At 41.7% G+C, this 17,483-nt stretch overlaps 1 protein-coding gene across 1 annotated transcript in view; it reads right to left on the bottom strand.

Moving 5' to 3' along the window:
* Positions 1-17,483, bottom strand: part of LOC110212636 (polycystin-1-like protein 2) — a 98,380-nt gene that overhangs the window by 54,823 nt on the left and 26,074 nt on the right. Inside the window, exons 12-17 of the mRNA XM_020992655.2 lie at positions 14,785-15,010; positions 11,514-11,707; positions 9,960-10,190; positions 8,455-8,556; positions 4,588-4,766; positions 615-761 (exon numbers count right to left, since the gene is read on the bottom strand). Of these exons, the coding sequence (XP_020848314.2) occupies positions 615-761; positions 4,588-4,766; positions 8,455-8,556; positions 9,960-10,190; positions 11,514-11,707; positions 14,785-15,010 (1,079 nt within the window). The remainder of the gene's footprint in view (positions 1-614; positions 762-4,587; positions 4,767-8,454; positions 8,557-9,959; positions 10,191-11,513; positions 11,708-14,784; positions 15,011-17,483) is intronic.

The raw sequence follows: 17,483 nt of genomic DNA, 5'->3' as shown, positions 1-17,483 counted from the left end.
ATGATGGAAGATGCTTCTCCTCCCCATGCACTCTGTAGTGCAGCTACACTGGCCTTGCGCTATTGATCACATGTGAGACTCCTATCTGCCGACTCCTTGTATTTGCACTGGCTAACTCCCATGCCTGGAATGCTTTACTTACTCAGCTCCAAATCTTGTCTCCCTTCAAAACTCAGCTCAAATCCCAACTTCTGTAGGAGGCCTTCCCCTTCCCCTCCTCCATTAGTCCGTCCTAACATAATTTTCTATTTACACTGTATATCTTATATGTACATGGTAATTTGTATATTGTCTCCCCCACAAGAACATGAAATCCTTGAAAATGGGGACTATCTTTTTCCTTTCTTTGTATCTCTAGCACTTAGCATCACGTCTGGTACATAGTACTTAGTAAATGCTACTTACCAATTGACCAACATTCTCTGTCCTATATTTTAAGGCCTACTCCTAGCCCTGACATTCTATGGTTATGATATCCAATGCATAATAAGACAATATCACTGTATACATTTGTTTCTTTGAGATTTTCAAAGCCACATGGATACTCAATTCTTCTCAATGAAGCATGAACCAAGGTTAACATAGGAATGGAAGATTTGGGAACTAAGTCTTACCTGAATTGTTTCATATCTTGTTCTGTGGCCACAGGGAACCTCCTGTCTAGGACACAGTCACCAACATCAATGGACAACCAAGAATTACAGAGGAAATACCATTTCTTATCCAATGTTAAGTCATAGACTGATACACGGTTGACATACCTGGAAGAGACAGCCAGATTATCAAGGGATCCAGAATGTAACCTTAATGCCTATCAGAACAGGGGTTCTTGGGGCTATACAGAGGGACTTCATTAGTTGGTCCAATCCCTGGAAGAAACAATCCTAAAACAAGAGACCAAGAATTTTTTCTCCTATAATTAAGATTTAACATTTTGTAGTATAGTTTGGCCACACACAGGGAGTAGTTTATAAAATGCTTTCACCATAACCGTATGAGGTGGGAAGTAAAAATATTAGTACCCCCATTTTACAGATTAGAAAGCTGAGACTGAGAGAATCACAGAATCTCATAGTTAGAAAGGACCTCAGAGCCTATCTAGTCAAACCTTGAATAAGAAGTCCCACTATAACATCAACAAGGATTCATCCAGCCTTCACTTAGTGGGATGGGGTAGGGTGGGGTAGGGTGGGGTGGGGCAGAGAGGAAACCTGGTACCTCCTAAGGAAGCCATTCATCTTTTGGCTAGCTCTATCATACTCTCCACAATGGCCATTCTAAACCTTCCCATCTCGTCTCAAGCTTCCCAAACATTTTCTGGTTCCTTCCTCTCAGCAAAAGACTGTATCTTATACTCTATTAAGAAAATAGAAGTCAGCCTTTACAAGGAGCTCCTCCTTCTCCATTGTAAACTTCACAAACTTTCCATATCGTCTCCCATTCTCTTCTTAGAATCACAGACTCATGTCTTACTTGTTTTGGACATTATGCCTCTTAATAAAATTGTTGTCATTGAGCTTGCAGTCCACTAAAACATTCCAAAGTTTTTAACAGTAACTCTTATCTGGCCCTGCCTCCCCAACTTTGTACTTTTGAAGTTGATTTGTATTTAACCTTGAGTTGTAGGACTATACAATTCTTTCAGATTTTGTCTTACTACATTCAGCCCTCTAGTCTAGCCTATTGCAATCTTTTCAGACTCTAATACTTTCAACCAACAAAGTATCTTTTCCAGCTTTGTGTTATCAGCATATTTCATAAAAGCTTGTCATCTATACATACCTTCTTTCATCCAAGTAATTGACAAAAAACGTTAAACATCACAGAACTAAAGATAGATCCATGCGTTGTTACTGGACCAAAGTCAAGTACTAGTAGCAGAGCAAGGACTCAAACCCAGGTCTTCTGAATTCAGAGTCCAACACTCTTTCTACCATATCAGCTCCTCTTGATGGCTAAATTTCAACAAGTATGCTGACATGGAAAGGCCCTCTGAAACTGGCAATTATGTGTTTGGCACTAAGCCAGGGTGCCAACACACTTACCAGGTGACAAATTCTAATCTACCAGTGATTTGGACCACAAAGAACAGGGAAATAGGTCTAGTGTTCCCACACAGGGGATGAAGGCTGAAAGCCTGTCCCACTATTCACCACGGGTACAATGACTTTATATCTTAAGACTTATATTTCTGGACCTGCCTACAAATCATAAGAGGGACAACTTTTCCTGCTCTGGTTCTAAAGATCTCTTTCTGGTGTCATAAAAAAAGCACTAAACCTTGGGAGTCAGATCACTTAGTTATACCTTTATTTTATTTTATTTCTCCAAATCAATTTTTATTTTTATTCTGAATTTAACCAAAACCAAATAGAACAGGCATTTGTATACACAATGTAGAAGAGAAAAAATAGGATTATTTATTCATCCTTTAATTTTACAGATTAGGAAGTTGGAGGTGTTCCAGTGGAGACCAAGTGCCCTGATTTAGCTCTACAACCAGAGTTGAACTATGGATAGATGACAACTGAACAGATAGTCTTGGTGCTGGGTGAGAAGACAATAGAATCAGGTAATGTGCCTAAGTTATGGGCACATTGAAGCATATTGGAGCCTCTTTTTCAGTTCAATTGAAAAATATTAAGAAATAAACAAGGAAACTTTATCAGTACTTAATCAAACTTTTTAAGGAATGATGCCCTCCACTGAAATCTGCTTTCTTTCATATAATCCCTTACTTTTAGGAAAGTGTATCTCCTTGAAGAAGGAAAATAAAGGCTCAGGAAAATGAGTTAGAGGTGGTAACCAGACTTAGAAAGAGGAAAAGTTCATCTCTAGTTGAAATCATTGCCTCCTCCCTTTCCCAGAAGGTATTAGGGTGTTGGTCAGAGAGAGATCTCTTTGTCTTATTTCTGTTAACTGCTCTTGACAGTTCATACAGAGATTGTGTGGTTTTAGGAAAAGGATTCTCCATAATTGTTATGGATCTATTGTTATGGATCGATGAAGTAATATATTAACTTTTACTGTGTTCTGAGTTGTGTAATTATGTTCCATCATGTTGTGAAATGTTCCTATGTTCAAGAATCTCATAAATATTACTTCAGATTATCTTGGGGAAAGAGAGACATCGGAGGGCATGATGGGTCTATGTCAATTTAGGCAATTGTCTCTTTAAGCAAAACAATGCCTGGATTAGAATAATAATAACAATACAATTTACATAGAGTTTTACAGTTTGCAATGGGCTTTATATATTATTCAGTCTTCACAATAACCCTGTGAGGTAGGTGTTATTATTATTATTCTCATTTTGTTGTTGTTCAGTTGTTTCAATCATGTCCAACTGTTCATGATCTTGTTTGCCTCGGTTTCCTCATCTGTAAATGAGCTGGAGAAGGAAATGGCAAATCACTCTAGTATCTTTGCCAAGAAATCCTAAATGGGGTCATAAAGAGTCAAACACAACTGAAATGACTGAACAAGAACAACAAACTGAGGCACGGAGTTTAAGTGAATTGAACAAGGGTACATAGCTCCATATCTGAGGCAGGATTTGTAGCTCCATATCCTGTACTCTATCATGCCACCTAACTGCTTAAATAATGATAAATTGATAAAAAATTATTTCTGGCAGACTTATGCCTACAACATAGAGCACAATATTAATAGGTTTTTTTTTCCCTTCTACATTATTTAGGAACCCATTGGACTCACTCTGCTATGAGGTCCCTTTCCACTCTGACTGTGTGATGTTTTGGTTTTAGCTGGTGCCAGGACTCCTATATAAGCTGCCTTCCTAACTGGCCCCCCTGCTTCCATTTCTTACCTACACAATCCAAATTCCCCTTCCCTGGATTTGTTTCTCTGTTTGTAAAACGAAGAGACTGGACTATATTATCTCACCTTTCATGTTATACGTTTGTCCCAGGTCTGGAAATTGACGTTCAATGACTCCTTCTAGCTCTGCCATTCTATGCTTGAAGGCCCCTCCCACCTCTGGCATTCTATATCCTATATTCTGAAGTCGTAGAATCATACACTTAGAATTGGAAGTAATCTTGCAGGTCATTTAGTACAACCTCCTCATTTTATGGGTAAGGAACCTGTGGCCCAGAGAGATTAGGTTACTTGACCAAAATCACACAGGTGGCAAGGGATGGAGCTGGACAAGAATCCAGTTCCTTTGGCTCGAAATCTAGCATTCTTTTTGTTACACTAACTGGACATCTCCCCAGTACTTTGTGGCCAGCACAGAGATCAGGAGGGATATCAGGAATATTTGCCTTTCTATATTTATAACCATAGCATCTATAACCATGAACCTGGCCCCTTTAGGCCTATACAGGAAAAAGAAGAAAAGAATGTTATGAATACCCTGAAGTGCTTTCACCATAGACCTTGGGACTTCAGAACATTATCTCATTTAGTTTTTTAGTGTCTGTGGGAGGTAAAAGTTGTGATCTTTACAGCAGATGTTATCCCCATTTTGTAGATAGGAAAACTTGGCAGAGACAAGGTCTGTTGACTTCTTGCTTATTCATTCCACTAGACTCCCTGGGCTCTGACTGCCCTGCATGAGCTTACCAGGATGGCCTGTCTCCAGAGCTGTCATGCCACAGTCGGATGCTCTGCAGTTCCCCGAGTGGAAAGAGAGTAGCCAGCAAAAAAATGTCCACACCCCCTCGCTCAAAGACTGGGCTATCTGGGTCTGATAAATGGTGAGGCTCACTTTCTCCTTCCAGCCCATAAAGGGTGACTGTCACCTGAAATGATAACAAATCCAAATTAAAGTTCTCTAATAATATTTTTGAGCTCCTCAAGGTGACAGAGTTTGCCCTTTGCACTGCCTTACAAATAATAGCAAATTTGGGCTGAGTCATCCTCCTCTCAACCAAGCATCCTTGGACCAAAGACACAGATTGATGAGATGGCAGGGAACAGAGCCAAGGAAACAATCCCTATTAGAGGTGAAACTTGAGCTGATCTTGAACTTGAACCAATAGTATCATTTTCTACAAACCTGCTAGCCAACAGATTCTTTCTAATAGTCATCTTAGAGATTGATCCCTTAGATAATGTCCTTAAATGTGAACGCAGAGAGATTCTGCTTGAGACTATCTTACATTGCCTCTTTGTGTGTTCTCTTCCCCATTAGGATATTAGCTTCTTAAGGGCAAGGACTGTTTTTGCTTTTATGTTAAACATCACAGAGCTAAAGATAGATCCTTGTGTTGTCATTTGACCAAGGTCAAGTACTAGTAGTAGTACCAGATCCAGAACTCAAACCCAATATCCCTAACAGTTAGTACATACATAGTAGGTATTCAATAAATGTTTGTTGATTGATTAAATTTGATCCTAAAATCTCCACCTGTCCTATCATCTCAAAATCACCTTGTCTGAAACTGAACTCATCTTCACTTCACCTCCAAACCTTCCCTTCTTTCCAACTTCCTCATTTCTACTGATAGCATTACCTTCCTCCTATTCACACTGACTTGTACCTCAGAGTCATCTTTGACTTTTACCTTTCCCTCACTCTACATACCTAATCAATAGCAGATTCTTCTTTTTTGGGGGGGCAGTTGGGGTTAAGTGACTTGCCCAAGGTCACACAGCTAGTAAGTGTCAAGTGTTTGGTCTGAGGCCAGATTTGAACTCAGGCCCTCCTGACTTCAGGGCTGGTGCTCTATCCACTGCGCCACCTAGCTGCTCCTCAATAGCAGATTCTAACCAATAATCAGTAACCAGATTTTATAGATTCTTCCTCCCAAAGTCTCAAGCAACTATCACTTTTTCTCCATAAATAGTGCCACCATCCTAGTTCAACTCCTGCCTAGACTACTGTGATACCTTCTTACTTGCCACTAGTATCTACTAGATGGAGTATACCTGCTCTGATTATCTTACTGAAGTTACCTTCAGAAACTTTCAATGGCTTCCCATTTCTGGCTCTTTACAAATAAATTCCTTAACTTGGCATTAAGGCTTTTATAAACTGTCACCAACCTTTGCAGCCTTCCCTACCACCATTCATTCCCCTGTGATGAGCCCTACTTCTGCATTCTTAAACTGGTCTCTTCATTATCCTTTGAACATGTCTTGTGTTTTCAGGCCTCTGCTGTCATGGATCTTCTCAAACACACTTACTGGTAATTAAGCTATTGCCAATGACATTACTTACACCCTTAGCCCTAGGTGCACTTGCACATCTTGGGTGTGGAGCCCACAGACAGCTCAGTAATTTGTCATCTGATCAGAGAGTTCCCATTACTGCTCCCAAATACTAACTGAAATCCCTCAGTCAATCTAAAAGCATTTATTAAATATTAACTCTTTTCCAAGCACTGTGCTAAATGTTCAAGATACAAAGAAAAGCAAAAAATAGTTCCTGCCCTCCAGGAGCTTACATTTTAATGAACAGTGTGGGTAAAGAACAACAGTCTACACTCTCATGTACAAACTCATTTAACTTTGGGGCTCAGGTAGAGCTAGGATATGTCAATTTCTGCCCCTGCCCTGGTACTCATTCTCTCTTGGGTATGCAGAATGCTTGTTGTGGTTCTCAGCTACCAGTCACCTCCTCATCCTCTTCCAAACACAGGCTCATCCCCTCTCCTCTGGACTCTGCAGATTCACTCCACAAGGGCCCTTTGTGACCATTTCCACACTCTGACTTCACACTCTCAAAGGGCTTGTATCTACCATGCTGATCTCTATAACAATGTGCATCAAGGCTATGTCTTGACTCTCCCTAAATATTCCAGGGGTGATTAGTTGTTACGTGTAGTTATGTCCTTCTGTAGTCTTGGGTACACAGCTCAACTCCTTCCCTGCCCCATCCCATTTTCAATTAAACTCTATTATCTGCCCTTTTGGTTATGTCATTCACTCCACTTCATATGCCTTTGTTTCACCTCTCTGCCTATTGTAATCCTTCAAAGCCCTGATCAGGTGCCACATCCCCTAAGAAGCCTTTCCTCACTACCCCAACTGGAAGTGACATCTCCCCATTTAGCTCAAGGTCCTATTGTTTCTATAAATAAATCTCTCCTGAATGCTTGCCTTCTGCAGCTAGGTGGCACAGTGGATAGAGAATCTGGCCTGGAGTCAGGAAAACTCATCTTCCTGAGTTCAAATCTGGCCTCAGACATTTACTAGCTGTGTGACCCTGGGCAAATCACCTAACTCTGTTTGCCTCAGTTTCCTCATGGGTAAAATGATCTGGAGAAGGAAATGGCAAACCAACCACTTCAGTGTCTTTGCCAAGAAAACCCCAAATGGGGTCACAAAGAGTCAGACACAACAACAATACTTCTATGTCTCACCTCAGCAAGTAGATTGTAAGCTCTAAAAGAACAGTTGTATATTCACATTCTTCATAGCATTTGATATGCACATAGTAGGTATTCAATTAAACATATTCAATAAATATGTATTGACTGGTATTGAGTTTTATAGAAATTAAGTATGAAGGATCCTAATGTATCCGGGCAATTATATAATAAATATAAAACTAATATATTTATTATATTATAAAATATGTTATATATTATAAAATTATATAGTAAAAGTATAATAAATCACATATGGCACTTTAAGCCAATAATCTTGGGAGGTAGAGAATGCAAATATTATTAGCCCCATTTTACAGGTGGGGAAGCAAAGATTCAGAGTTGAAGTAACTTGCTCATGGTCAAATAGCTAAAAGGCATCAGAGCCAGGAGTCAAATCCATGTCTTCTGACTGAGTCTAACACATTTTGTATTACACACAACTGTTTCTTTCAACTTTATGTTATCAGAATAATAGTAACAGCTCACATATTCACAGCACTTTAAGGTTTTCGGAGTACTTTCCAAACTCCTGAGTTTAAACCCCTTGACGGCTGGGATTGTATTTCATTTTTGTCTTTGAATATCCAGATCCTAGCCTGGCTTCTGGCACAATATAGGCACTTAATGCTTGCTGAATTAAATCTTACAATAAGTCTTTGACGAAGGTAGTACAGGTATTCTTCTCTTCTTCTCCCTGTTTTATAGATGTGGAAATTGAAGCCAAGAGAGCTGATGGTACTTGCCAATGATCATACCATTAGTAAATGTCAGAGCTTGGTCTTAAACCAGAATCAGGTTTTCTGATTCTATGTTTAGTGTCCTTTCCACTTCACCCCACTGTGGTACTGATAATTTAAAATTAGGATAGGGAAAGGCATCTGGACCCAAGAACTACTATATAAATACTGTTCTTTGTGTTTTGTGCCACAACTTCACTTCTTTCCTTTAGGGATGAGCTTGTTTGTCGGTTCTTAATCCTATGGTTTCTTTTTTAGACTCATAAGAGACATCACAGTTATGGAAATACAAGCGCTATCTCCTGGGCTGGGCTACTCTGATCCATTGTTAAACTGGGGTGAGTTTGTCCATCCGACCCTATGCAAGGCCCTTTTACCTTGGAGGTGGTAGCTGCTCCTCGTCGGTGGCCAGTAAAGACTGTCACCAGGTAATGGTACTGGGCAAAGGGATCGTTGTCCTCTAGCACTGTGATCTTCACCTGGATGGAAGCGGGGTGTTATTAAAGCATTTGCTGAGCAGTGCCAAGGCCAGCAGCACTACAATCAGAGGTAAGTCATCTCTTGCTGTCGGTGGTAGGAGGGCCTGGCAGAGCTGGCAGGCCCCCTCAGCTTTAAGACAGCAGCAGAGCTGAGACCCAAATTCACACCTTCTGACTCTGAGACCGGATCACTGAAGCTCAGAACTAGGAGAGGCCTCAGAGGTCATCCAGTGCAATCCACACCCAAACAGGAATCCTTCCAAAACATCCTTGACAAACAGTTATTTAGCCTCAACCTAAAGACCTACTACCCCACACTGCCTTCTTGTGTTTTCAGAAGTCCTGACTGGTCCATAGCCAAATATTTTCACATCTGGGATGTCTTTTATAACTTCACAACAGCCCTGTGAGATAGACAAGGCAAATGTGATCCTCATCCTATAGAAAAGGAGACTAAGGCCTAGAGAGGTTAAGGATCTTGCCAGAGGTCACCCAGTTAGTTAAGTGGTCCACTGGATTAGAAAACAAGCTTGCTGATTCCCAGCTTGTGTTCTTTTGTCCCAGAGTACCAAGCAGGCTCACAGAGGATGGTCAAAAGAAGGAATCACCCTGTTTCTCTAACTAATATCAGTAATGATAATAGTTCGTATTTCCATAATTTTTAAAATGAGAAAATTGCTTTGCATATATTATCTCATTTAAGCCTTACAGCCACCTTTTGAGGTAGTAGGTGCTATTATTATAATACCAATTTTACAGATCTGCAAAATGAGGCTCAAAGAGGTTAAGTGATTTGCCCAAGTTCTTAGCTAATAGCTGTCTTGTATAGGCTTTTAATCCAGAGCTTCCTGACTCCAGATCCACTGTCAATCAACAGGCATTTATTATGCACTCACTGTGTATCTGCCTGGGCCATTATACCACACTGCCTCTCCCCTAGTCATGGAATCTCAGGTCTGGACAGGACTCCAGGTTGTGACCTCGTTTAGTCAGGATTCTGGGATCTGTGACCTTGTCTAGTCAACAGTCATTTATTAAGCACTTACTATATGCCAGACACTGTGATAAGTGCTGAGGATACAAAGACAAGCAAAAAAAAAAAAAAGAGAGTCTTTGCCCTCAAGAAGCTTACATTCTAATGTGAGAAGACAAAAAAATATTGAAAAGCACAGGGGTGGGGGGAAAGAAAAATTACCTCACATTGCACAGTGTCACAGTTCCTACCTATTGCACAGATCCTCTTCATACTACTCCTGAAAAGTGTTCACCCAGCCCTATGTGAACATGTCCATTAATGGAGAATTCATTCGCTCTTAAGACAGCCCATTCTATTATTAGATAAATTTGATTGTTAGAAAGCTGTCCCTGGTGTGGAGTTGAAACTTCCCTCCCAGGCCACTTACCTTGGCATTGTCCTGAATGTCTTTCTTCCTTGCCCAGAAAGCTACCATCACATACAACACACAGAGGCAGCCCACAGTGGTCACAATCACGGGATTATCCACAAAGGTGCCAAAGAGCTCAGCTGTTTGGCTTACGTCAACAATGTTAGGCATCACAAAGAAGGTGCTTCCGAAGAAGGTGAGATGGTTGCAGAGGCAGTGGGTACTGTAAAGGGTAGTCTGGGAACCCACCTAAAAGCACCCCCCCCAAAGCACTTCATTAATGATATGAGATCACAAATTTAAAGCTAGAAGGTACCTCAGAGGTCAAATAGTTCATTTTCCTCATTTTGCATATGAGGAAAAGAGAGGTTAAGTCACTTGCTAAAGGACACACAGGTAGTAATTAGCAGAGCTGGTAGGTAAACTCAGGGCCTCAGACACTATTTCCAACATTTGGTTTGGGGATCTCATTTCTGAGCTGAGTAACATGGGTTCAACTTGACTTTGACGGAGAAAGGAAAAGCTATTAATGCTGTAGTGAGATGGTCAGTGGGCCAATTTGTCTGTGTGTCTGAAGGATGTTTCTTCTCTGACAGAATGTTAACTACCCAGGACGGGATCAGGGGTCTCAGCTTGCTAGAGCAGTGCTGAGCATAGGTAGAAGAGCTTTTTAAACCTTAAGATAGATCCCCAGGGAATTGGGGCACTTTGCTTTTATAGGACCTGCATTCTCAAGATTGGTGAGAATATTTTCCACTCGGCTACCTTTCAGTGTTCTGGATATAGGGGATCACAGGGACATATAGCTAGAAATGGAAGGGACCACAGAGTTTCATCTAGTCTAACTCCCTCATTTTACAAGTGAGGAAACTGAGGTCCAGAGTGGTGAAAAGATTTTCCTAAGATCACACAGGTAGTAAAATGCATGGGTAGAATGAGCTGTGATTAGTCATCTTCAGGGAAGTCAGATGACTTGGTATGTGGTGAGATGAAGGCTTCAGTTTGGGGGAAGTTCTGCAGGCCATACATTCTGTCATTCTACCCAGGGAAAAACCTACTCTCAGCCTCTCCACAAGCCCCCTCTAATCAGGTTATAGTCTCTGAGATTGGAGCGGAGATCCTAGCACTGGGTTGGTAAATGTGCAGAAGAAAATTTGGACAGGTCATGAACTTCAGCCTGTTGCTAGTATAGGTTTTTGTCCCTGCCCCTGATCCTGACCCCCAGTCAGTTGCTGCCTCCTACCACCTTCATCTTCTTATGGGATTTAGATGGTCTAGAAGTTATCAGCTAAATCATGAGGAAACAGGTTCAGTTCTCTAGGGTATGGGCTGCCCCATAGCCATTGCAACCTACTGGGCCATCAGTAATGTTGGCTACCCATCCAACCTATCTTGAAACCTATCTTACTTAGCCTATGATATATACAAGGCAGGCTTTCACTTCAAAGTCAATTATGGTACAATGAAAGTCTATGAAAGCCTTGATCCACTAACTCCCAGTGAGTTAGACATCATAAGGGTTTGAAGAAACCAAGTGACAATCTGGGCATACCTTTTTCCCACTTCCCTCACCTGGCACCCATCGCCTCTCCAGTCCTCCTGGAGCTCATCCCAGAATACACACTGGGAAATGAAGCATGTGACACTAACAGTGACATCATGATGGGTTGCTGGATCCAGCTCAGGTGCAGGAATCACTTTCATGTAATAGGTTCCTTCTCCAAAAGGCAGCTCTTCAGCACTTAGGATCCAGGTGGCCAGTTGACCTAAAGGAGACCATTTCAGTGGATAACCTGGTGATAATTTCTAAGAATGGGCTTTATACAAGAAGGAATGCTTGTTTGTATAGAAAAAGGTACTGGAAGTGACACAAGACATAAAATCCCAAATCAAGGTCTAAACATAGAAGAAGGAGAAGTAGTCACATGAAACTCTATAAAGCACATCCTCTATCTCCTTGCCCCTACAAAAGACTTTGATTAGACGTAAGTGGGAATATGCCCAAAAGCTCAAACCCTAGCATGCAGTGGTACTCAGATTTTTGTGCTTAGAAGTAGGCAAGGAACATTCACCTCCATGCAGAGGGAGACAGACTCCCTGATCACAGAGGTGAGGGGAACAGGAAGTAGGATGTTTATTTCCCTCCTCAGTCTAGCAAGGTTCCCACCACCCTGACCCTCCACAACTGAAAAAGTCATTTTAGCTTTTTCTTGCACTACCACAGGGATTGAGGGCTCTATTTTCTACTTTGTCCCAGGAAATTTCCTTTGCTTCACTAATCCCTGAAGTCTGTACCCAGGAGAAGGGGAAGGTCTACTGAATAATTCCTTGGAGGCTTCTTGGCCATCAGAGCAAAAGACTTGTACATGAAATCCAAGCTGATAGGAACGAGGAGACAAAGAGTGTGTTGTGTAGGCTCCTGAATAGATATGGCCTACAGCCTGATCTCACCACCACCACCAACAACAACTTGGACATATTGAATCTGAGGTGATAGGAGGAATTTCAGGTAGACATGACCAGCAAGGAGATGGAAATTGGGGTCTAGAGTTTCTCATGGATGGATATACAGATTAGAGGTGGTACTAGTTGAAACTGTTGGAGTAGGTGGGAAAGCTAAGGGAAAAGAGTGTTGAGAGAGAAAATGGAACAGAGAAAAGAGCCATGGACAACCAGATTTATAGGATGGGAGAAGAATGTGTTGCCAGCAAATTCAATTCAATTCTATTCAATAAACATTTATTAAGTACCTACTCTGTGCCAGGCACTGTGGTAAGTACTGAGATTTTAGTTGAGACTTAAAGGAAACCAGGGAAGTCGGTAGTTGGAGCAGTGGAAGAAGAACATTTCAGGTATGGGAGATAGTCAAAGAAAATGGCCGGAGCTGAGGATGGAATGTCTTGTTTATGGAACAGCCAGTTTATGGAAGGCCAGTGTCACTGAATTGAAGAGGATATGTTGGGGCAGTAAGGCATAAGAAGACTGGAAACGTAGGAGTGGGTTAGGTTATGAAGAGCTTTGAATGCCAACAGAGCATTTTATATTTGCTCCTTGGGGCAATAGGCAGCCACTAGAGTTTACTGAGTAGAGAGATGACATGTTCAAACCAGCATTTTAGGAAAATCACTTTAGTGGCTGAATGGAGAATAGAATGGATTAGGGAGATAAGTGAGGCAGGCAGACCAACCAGCAGGCTATTGCAGTAACTGAGGCATGAGGTGATGAGGGCCTGTACTAGAGTGGTGCTTGTGTCAGAGAAGAGAAAGGGGCATATTTGGGAGATGCTGAAAAAGTGAAATCAACGGGCTTTGGCAACAGTGTAGATATGGCAGGGCAAGAGTCAGTGAGCAACCTAAGATAACTTCTAGGTTGCGAGCCTGAGGGACTGGGAAGATGGTGTTGCCCTCTCCAGTAGTAGGTAAGGTAGAAGGGGTGGGGGAAGATTTAGGGGGAAAGATAATGAGTTCTGTTTTAGACATATTTTATACAAGTTGTCTACTGGACATTCATTCAGTTTGAGATGTCTGAAAGGCAGTTGGAGACATGAGATTGGAGGTCAGGAGAGAGGATGGAGCAGGAAAGGTAGATTTGAGAATCATCAACATAAAAATGGTAATTAAATCCATGGGAATTGATGAGATCACCAAATGAAGAAGTATAGAGGGAGGATAAAAGAGGACCCAAAACAGAACCCCAAGGGGCACCTACAGTTCGAAGGTATGATCTGGAGGAAAATTCAGCAGAGGAGAGAGAGAAGGAGGGATCAGATAGGTAGGAGGAGAACCAAGAGAGTAGTGTCCTGAAAACTAAAGAGAAGAGAGTATCAAGGAGAAGAGAGTGATCAACAGTGTCAAAGGCTGCAGAGAGGTCATCTGAGATAAGGGTGAAGAAAGAGAAAATGGCAGAAGGCACCTGAATGACAGGAGATGAAGAAGAGGGGAGAAGAGGGAGCTCACAGAGAATGGCCTCAGTTTTTTTTTCTGTGAAATAATGAGGCAAAGTTCTCAGGTGAGAGAGTAGGGGGAGGGGGAGCCATCAGAGGTTTAAGGAGGAATTAAAAAGGTTTGGAAGAACCACTGTGGAAAGTGGGGTAGTGAGTTCATAAGGTAGTAAGATTGCCTAACAACAGTGAATGCCCATTTGAGGTTAGGTTACAGAAATTTGTAGTGGACCCAGTCAGAATAGCTGCATGATTTTCTCTACCTTCATTCAGCACATGTGGAGGCAGAAAGATGACAAAAGGTGTTGTGATCCCAAGCTGAGGCTTGGCTGGGCATAATCAGCAAAATGATAAGGGACTAGGGATTCAAGAGCGGAGAACAGAAGACTGAGAAGGAATAGCGAGAGAGGTAGGATGAGAACCATGAGAGTACAGTGTCAGAGAAGCCAAGAATCGAGAAAGAATAAAAAAGGAAAGGTGCTGTCTGTGCACCCACTCTGTATAGGATACAAAGCTGGACACATGGTAGATGGTCAATGAGACAGAGGCAATACTGTCTACAAAGACAATGACATGGCAGCTACTAAAATGCTACGTAAATGTAAATACTAGTAAAATGCTATGTGCCTAGGAGCAGCTGGGATTCAATTCCACACATATATTGGTGTGATGATTGATCTAAATTCTAGCTCTGCTCACAGGGGGTGAATTGGTAATGCTGTCCCCTCTGGGTAGCAAATAGCTTCAAGTATTTTCCCCTAATTTCCATCTAAAGCTGTTGTCTAGCTGGTTTAGGATGGATAATGTTTTAAAAAAAAGTTGCCCAGTAGCATAGAATGTGGCCAATAGCCATCATCAACATATGATTATGTTACACTAAAATTCTAGTAGGGGAATACATACCTGTAAGATTAGTCTTTGGATGAAGGTGAGTTTTGACATCATAGTTGGTCTCATTTGGGTGGTAGCCATAGCCCAGGTACAGAGTGAGTGCGAGATCAAAGTCCCACTCAAGGTGGATCACCAGAGAAGCATTTCCAGAAGTCATGTTCACTTGCAAAGTGGTAGAAGTTGTCAGATTCAGCACAGTCTGTGTGTCCTTTAATTTTGCAAATCGAGGCAACACTATCTACAAAGACAATGGCATGATGGCTACTAAAATGTTAAGTAGTTCCTAGAAACCTAAGAGCAAAGGTGGTTCAGTTCAGCATATATATTGAGCATCTATTGTATATCAGGTCCAAATAATGCTTGTAGTAGGTCCTGTACTCTGTACTAGGGATATAAACAGGGGCAGGCATGAGAAGGCTCAAAAGCTCCAGAGGCCATTGTTAAATTTTCAGTGTGAGCATTTACACTTCAAAAACAGGCAAATGCTGCAAACCAGGGCTTGATTTATTGGTTTGTTGATTGTCTAGACATAAGAAGATGATAGAGAAGAGGGTTCATAATGTAGACTGAACCTAAAAGTGTGTTTGTACATGCTTTCTTTGGTTTAAAGAGTTGCTTGTTAAACATATACAGCACACTGCTGTATATAAAGATTAAAATGATGTAGACCTTGCCCTCAAGGAACTTCTTCTAGGTGTAGGGAGGAGACATATATACAGATGGCTAATAATTTAAGTTAGAAAAGGATTAAGGACATAGGAAAGGTCGATTAGAGTGGCTTGAGAGGATCTCCAGCTGGGGGAGAAGGTCAGGGAAGGCATCATGGAGAAAGAGCTGGGCCATGAAGTGAAAGAATTTTGCAAATGGGCCAGGGGGAGTCTAATCCAGACATGAGGGGCAACATGAAGAAATAAATGCATAAAGACAGGAGGGGACAAGATAAGGTCAAGGAACATTTAGTAGTCCAGCCTATGTGGAACACAGAGTTTATGAAATCAGTCTAGAAAGAGAGCTTGGAGAATGTCAGGTTAAGGAGTTTATATTTTAGTCTGTAAGCAATAGGGAGCCACTGAAGTTTGTTGAATATGTGAGTGACTTGATTCGAGCTATGCGTCAGGAAGATCATCTATAAGGTACCATGTGCCTCTCAAGTCCTGTGGTCACAGGATCCTAAGATTACTCCATCAGCTATGCGAAAGATGGCTTGGAGAAGGGTTGTTGCTGCTGTTGTTGTTGTGTTTGTCCTTCGTTCTCAAAGAGGACCAGGACATCAGGGAGATGATGATGTGACTTGCAACTGACTTTGATTTGAGTGAGGGAGGGCTGAGCAAGGTCACCAGCCTCACTTTCTCCTCCAGAGCCATCTGGGTCCAGTGGCCAGATATCAGGATGACTGGAGATGGTCCAGGATGCAATGGGAGACCCTGGCCCTTTTAAGCTAAGGTCTTTTGAGGTTCTCACTTTGAGTAACATGACGTCCATTCAGTGAACAGGCCTCTTTATGAAGTGAGTCAAGGGATGCCCCTTTAATAAAAAAGAAAATCAACCTGGGAGGGGAAGACGCTCAGGGTTACTGGTCAAAAGAGAAACAGTTACTATTTACATTTACTCTGAGGCAGGAGGGCGCAAAAAATAGCCATTAAGTGGTGCTTGGGCAGGGACCTATTGTTGTCTGATCTATGAGCTACAGAGTGAATTGGTTTTAAGGCTTGGTCTTTGAGAAAGAAATCCAGCCAGTAAACCCCAGAGGGGAAGAGAAGGAGGAGAGAGGGAGGGGGAGGAGGAGGAGGAGGGGAGGGTGGAGGTGAGCTGAGTTACCCAACTGGAACTGGCTGGGACTACTCACAGGAGAAGGGAGAGACTGGAGGGAGGCAGGGAGACCAGTTACAAGGCTATAACAATAATCCAATCAAGAAGTAAGGGAGAAGTATAATAAAAATAAGAAGGGAAAGGAGAGGATGGATGTGAGAAAGACTTTTGAGTCTGGGTGGCTTGGGTCGTCAATGAAATAGGGAAACTGGAAGGAAAGCGTAGATTTTGAAGAGAAAATGATGAGTTCAGTTTTGAACATGCTGATTTGGAGGTACTGGCAGGGCATTTAGATGGAACTATCCAGATGCCAGTTGAAAATGTTACTGTTTTAGCCTTTCTTTGTGTCCCCAGCACTTAGCATAGTGCCTGGCGTAAAATACTCGTTAAATAATACTTAATAAAGTCTCAACAAATTAGTTGATTTGACTTTAAGTTTCCTTCCTTCCCTAAATCCTATGATTAGCATAGCCCATTGTGTCCATTTCTATCTTCATGTGATTCTCCAGAGAAATGGTTACTGAAGGCCCTGTTCATTTCTCAACCCCTTTTCTAAAGTAAACTTGTAGTCTAGGCTGAGAATGACCCATAATCAAAGCATTGGTCAATCAGTCATGTGTTTTCTGAGTCTAGAGTATTCTTACGACAACACATTTGGATTACCAGTCAGTCGATAAACATGTATTAAGCACCTAGTGTATGTCAGGTACTTTGCTAAGCAATGGAGAAGAAAGAGAAACAAAGAAATAAAGAAGAAAGGAAGGAAGGAAGGAAGAAAAAGAGGCAATCTCTGCCCTCAAGGAGCTCACAATCTAAAGCAGGAAGACAACACCTAAAAACATATTGAAAGGGAGAGGGGGAACATAGCAGGCAGGGATATGATAGGCCCAGAGGAGTACAGT

The sequence above is a fragment of the Phascolarctos cinereus genome, unplaced genomic scaffold, assembly GCF_003287225.1.
Source record: "Phascolarctos cinereus isolate Bilbo 61053 unplaced genomic scaffold, phaCin_HiC Scaffold_2;HRSCAF=192, whole genome shotgun sequence".
NCBI classification, from domain to species: domain Eukaryota; kingdom Metazoa; phylum Chordata; class Mammalia; order Diprotodontia; family Phascolarctidae; genus Phascolarctos; species Phascolarctos cinereus.
Note: the sequence above shows the minus strand (reverse complement) of the source record. Positions and strands in the feature narration are given on the sequence as shown.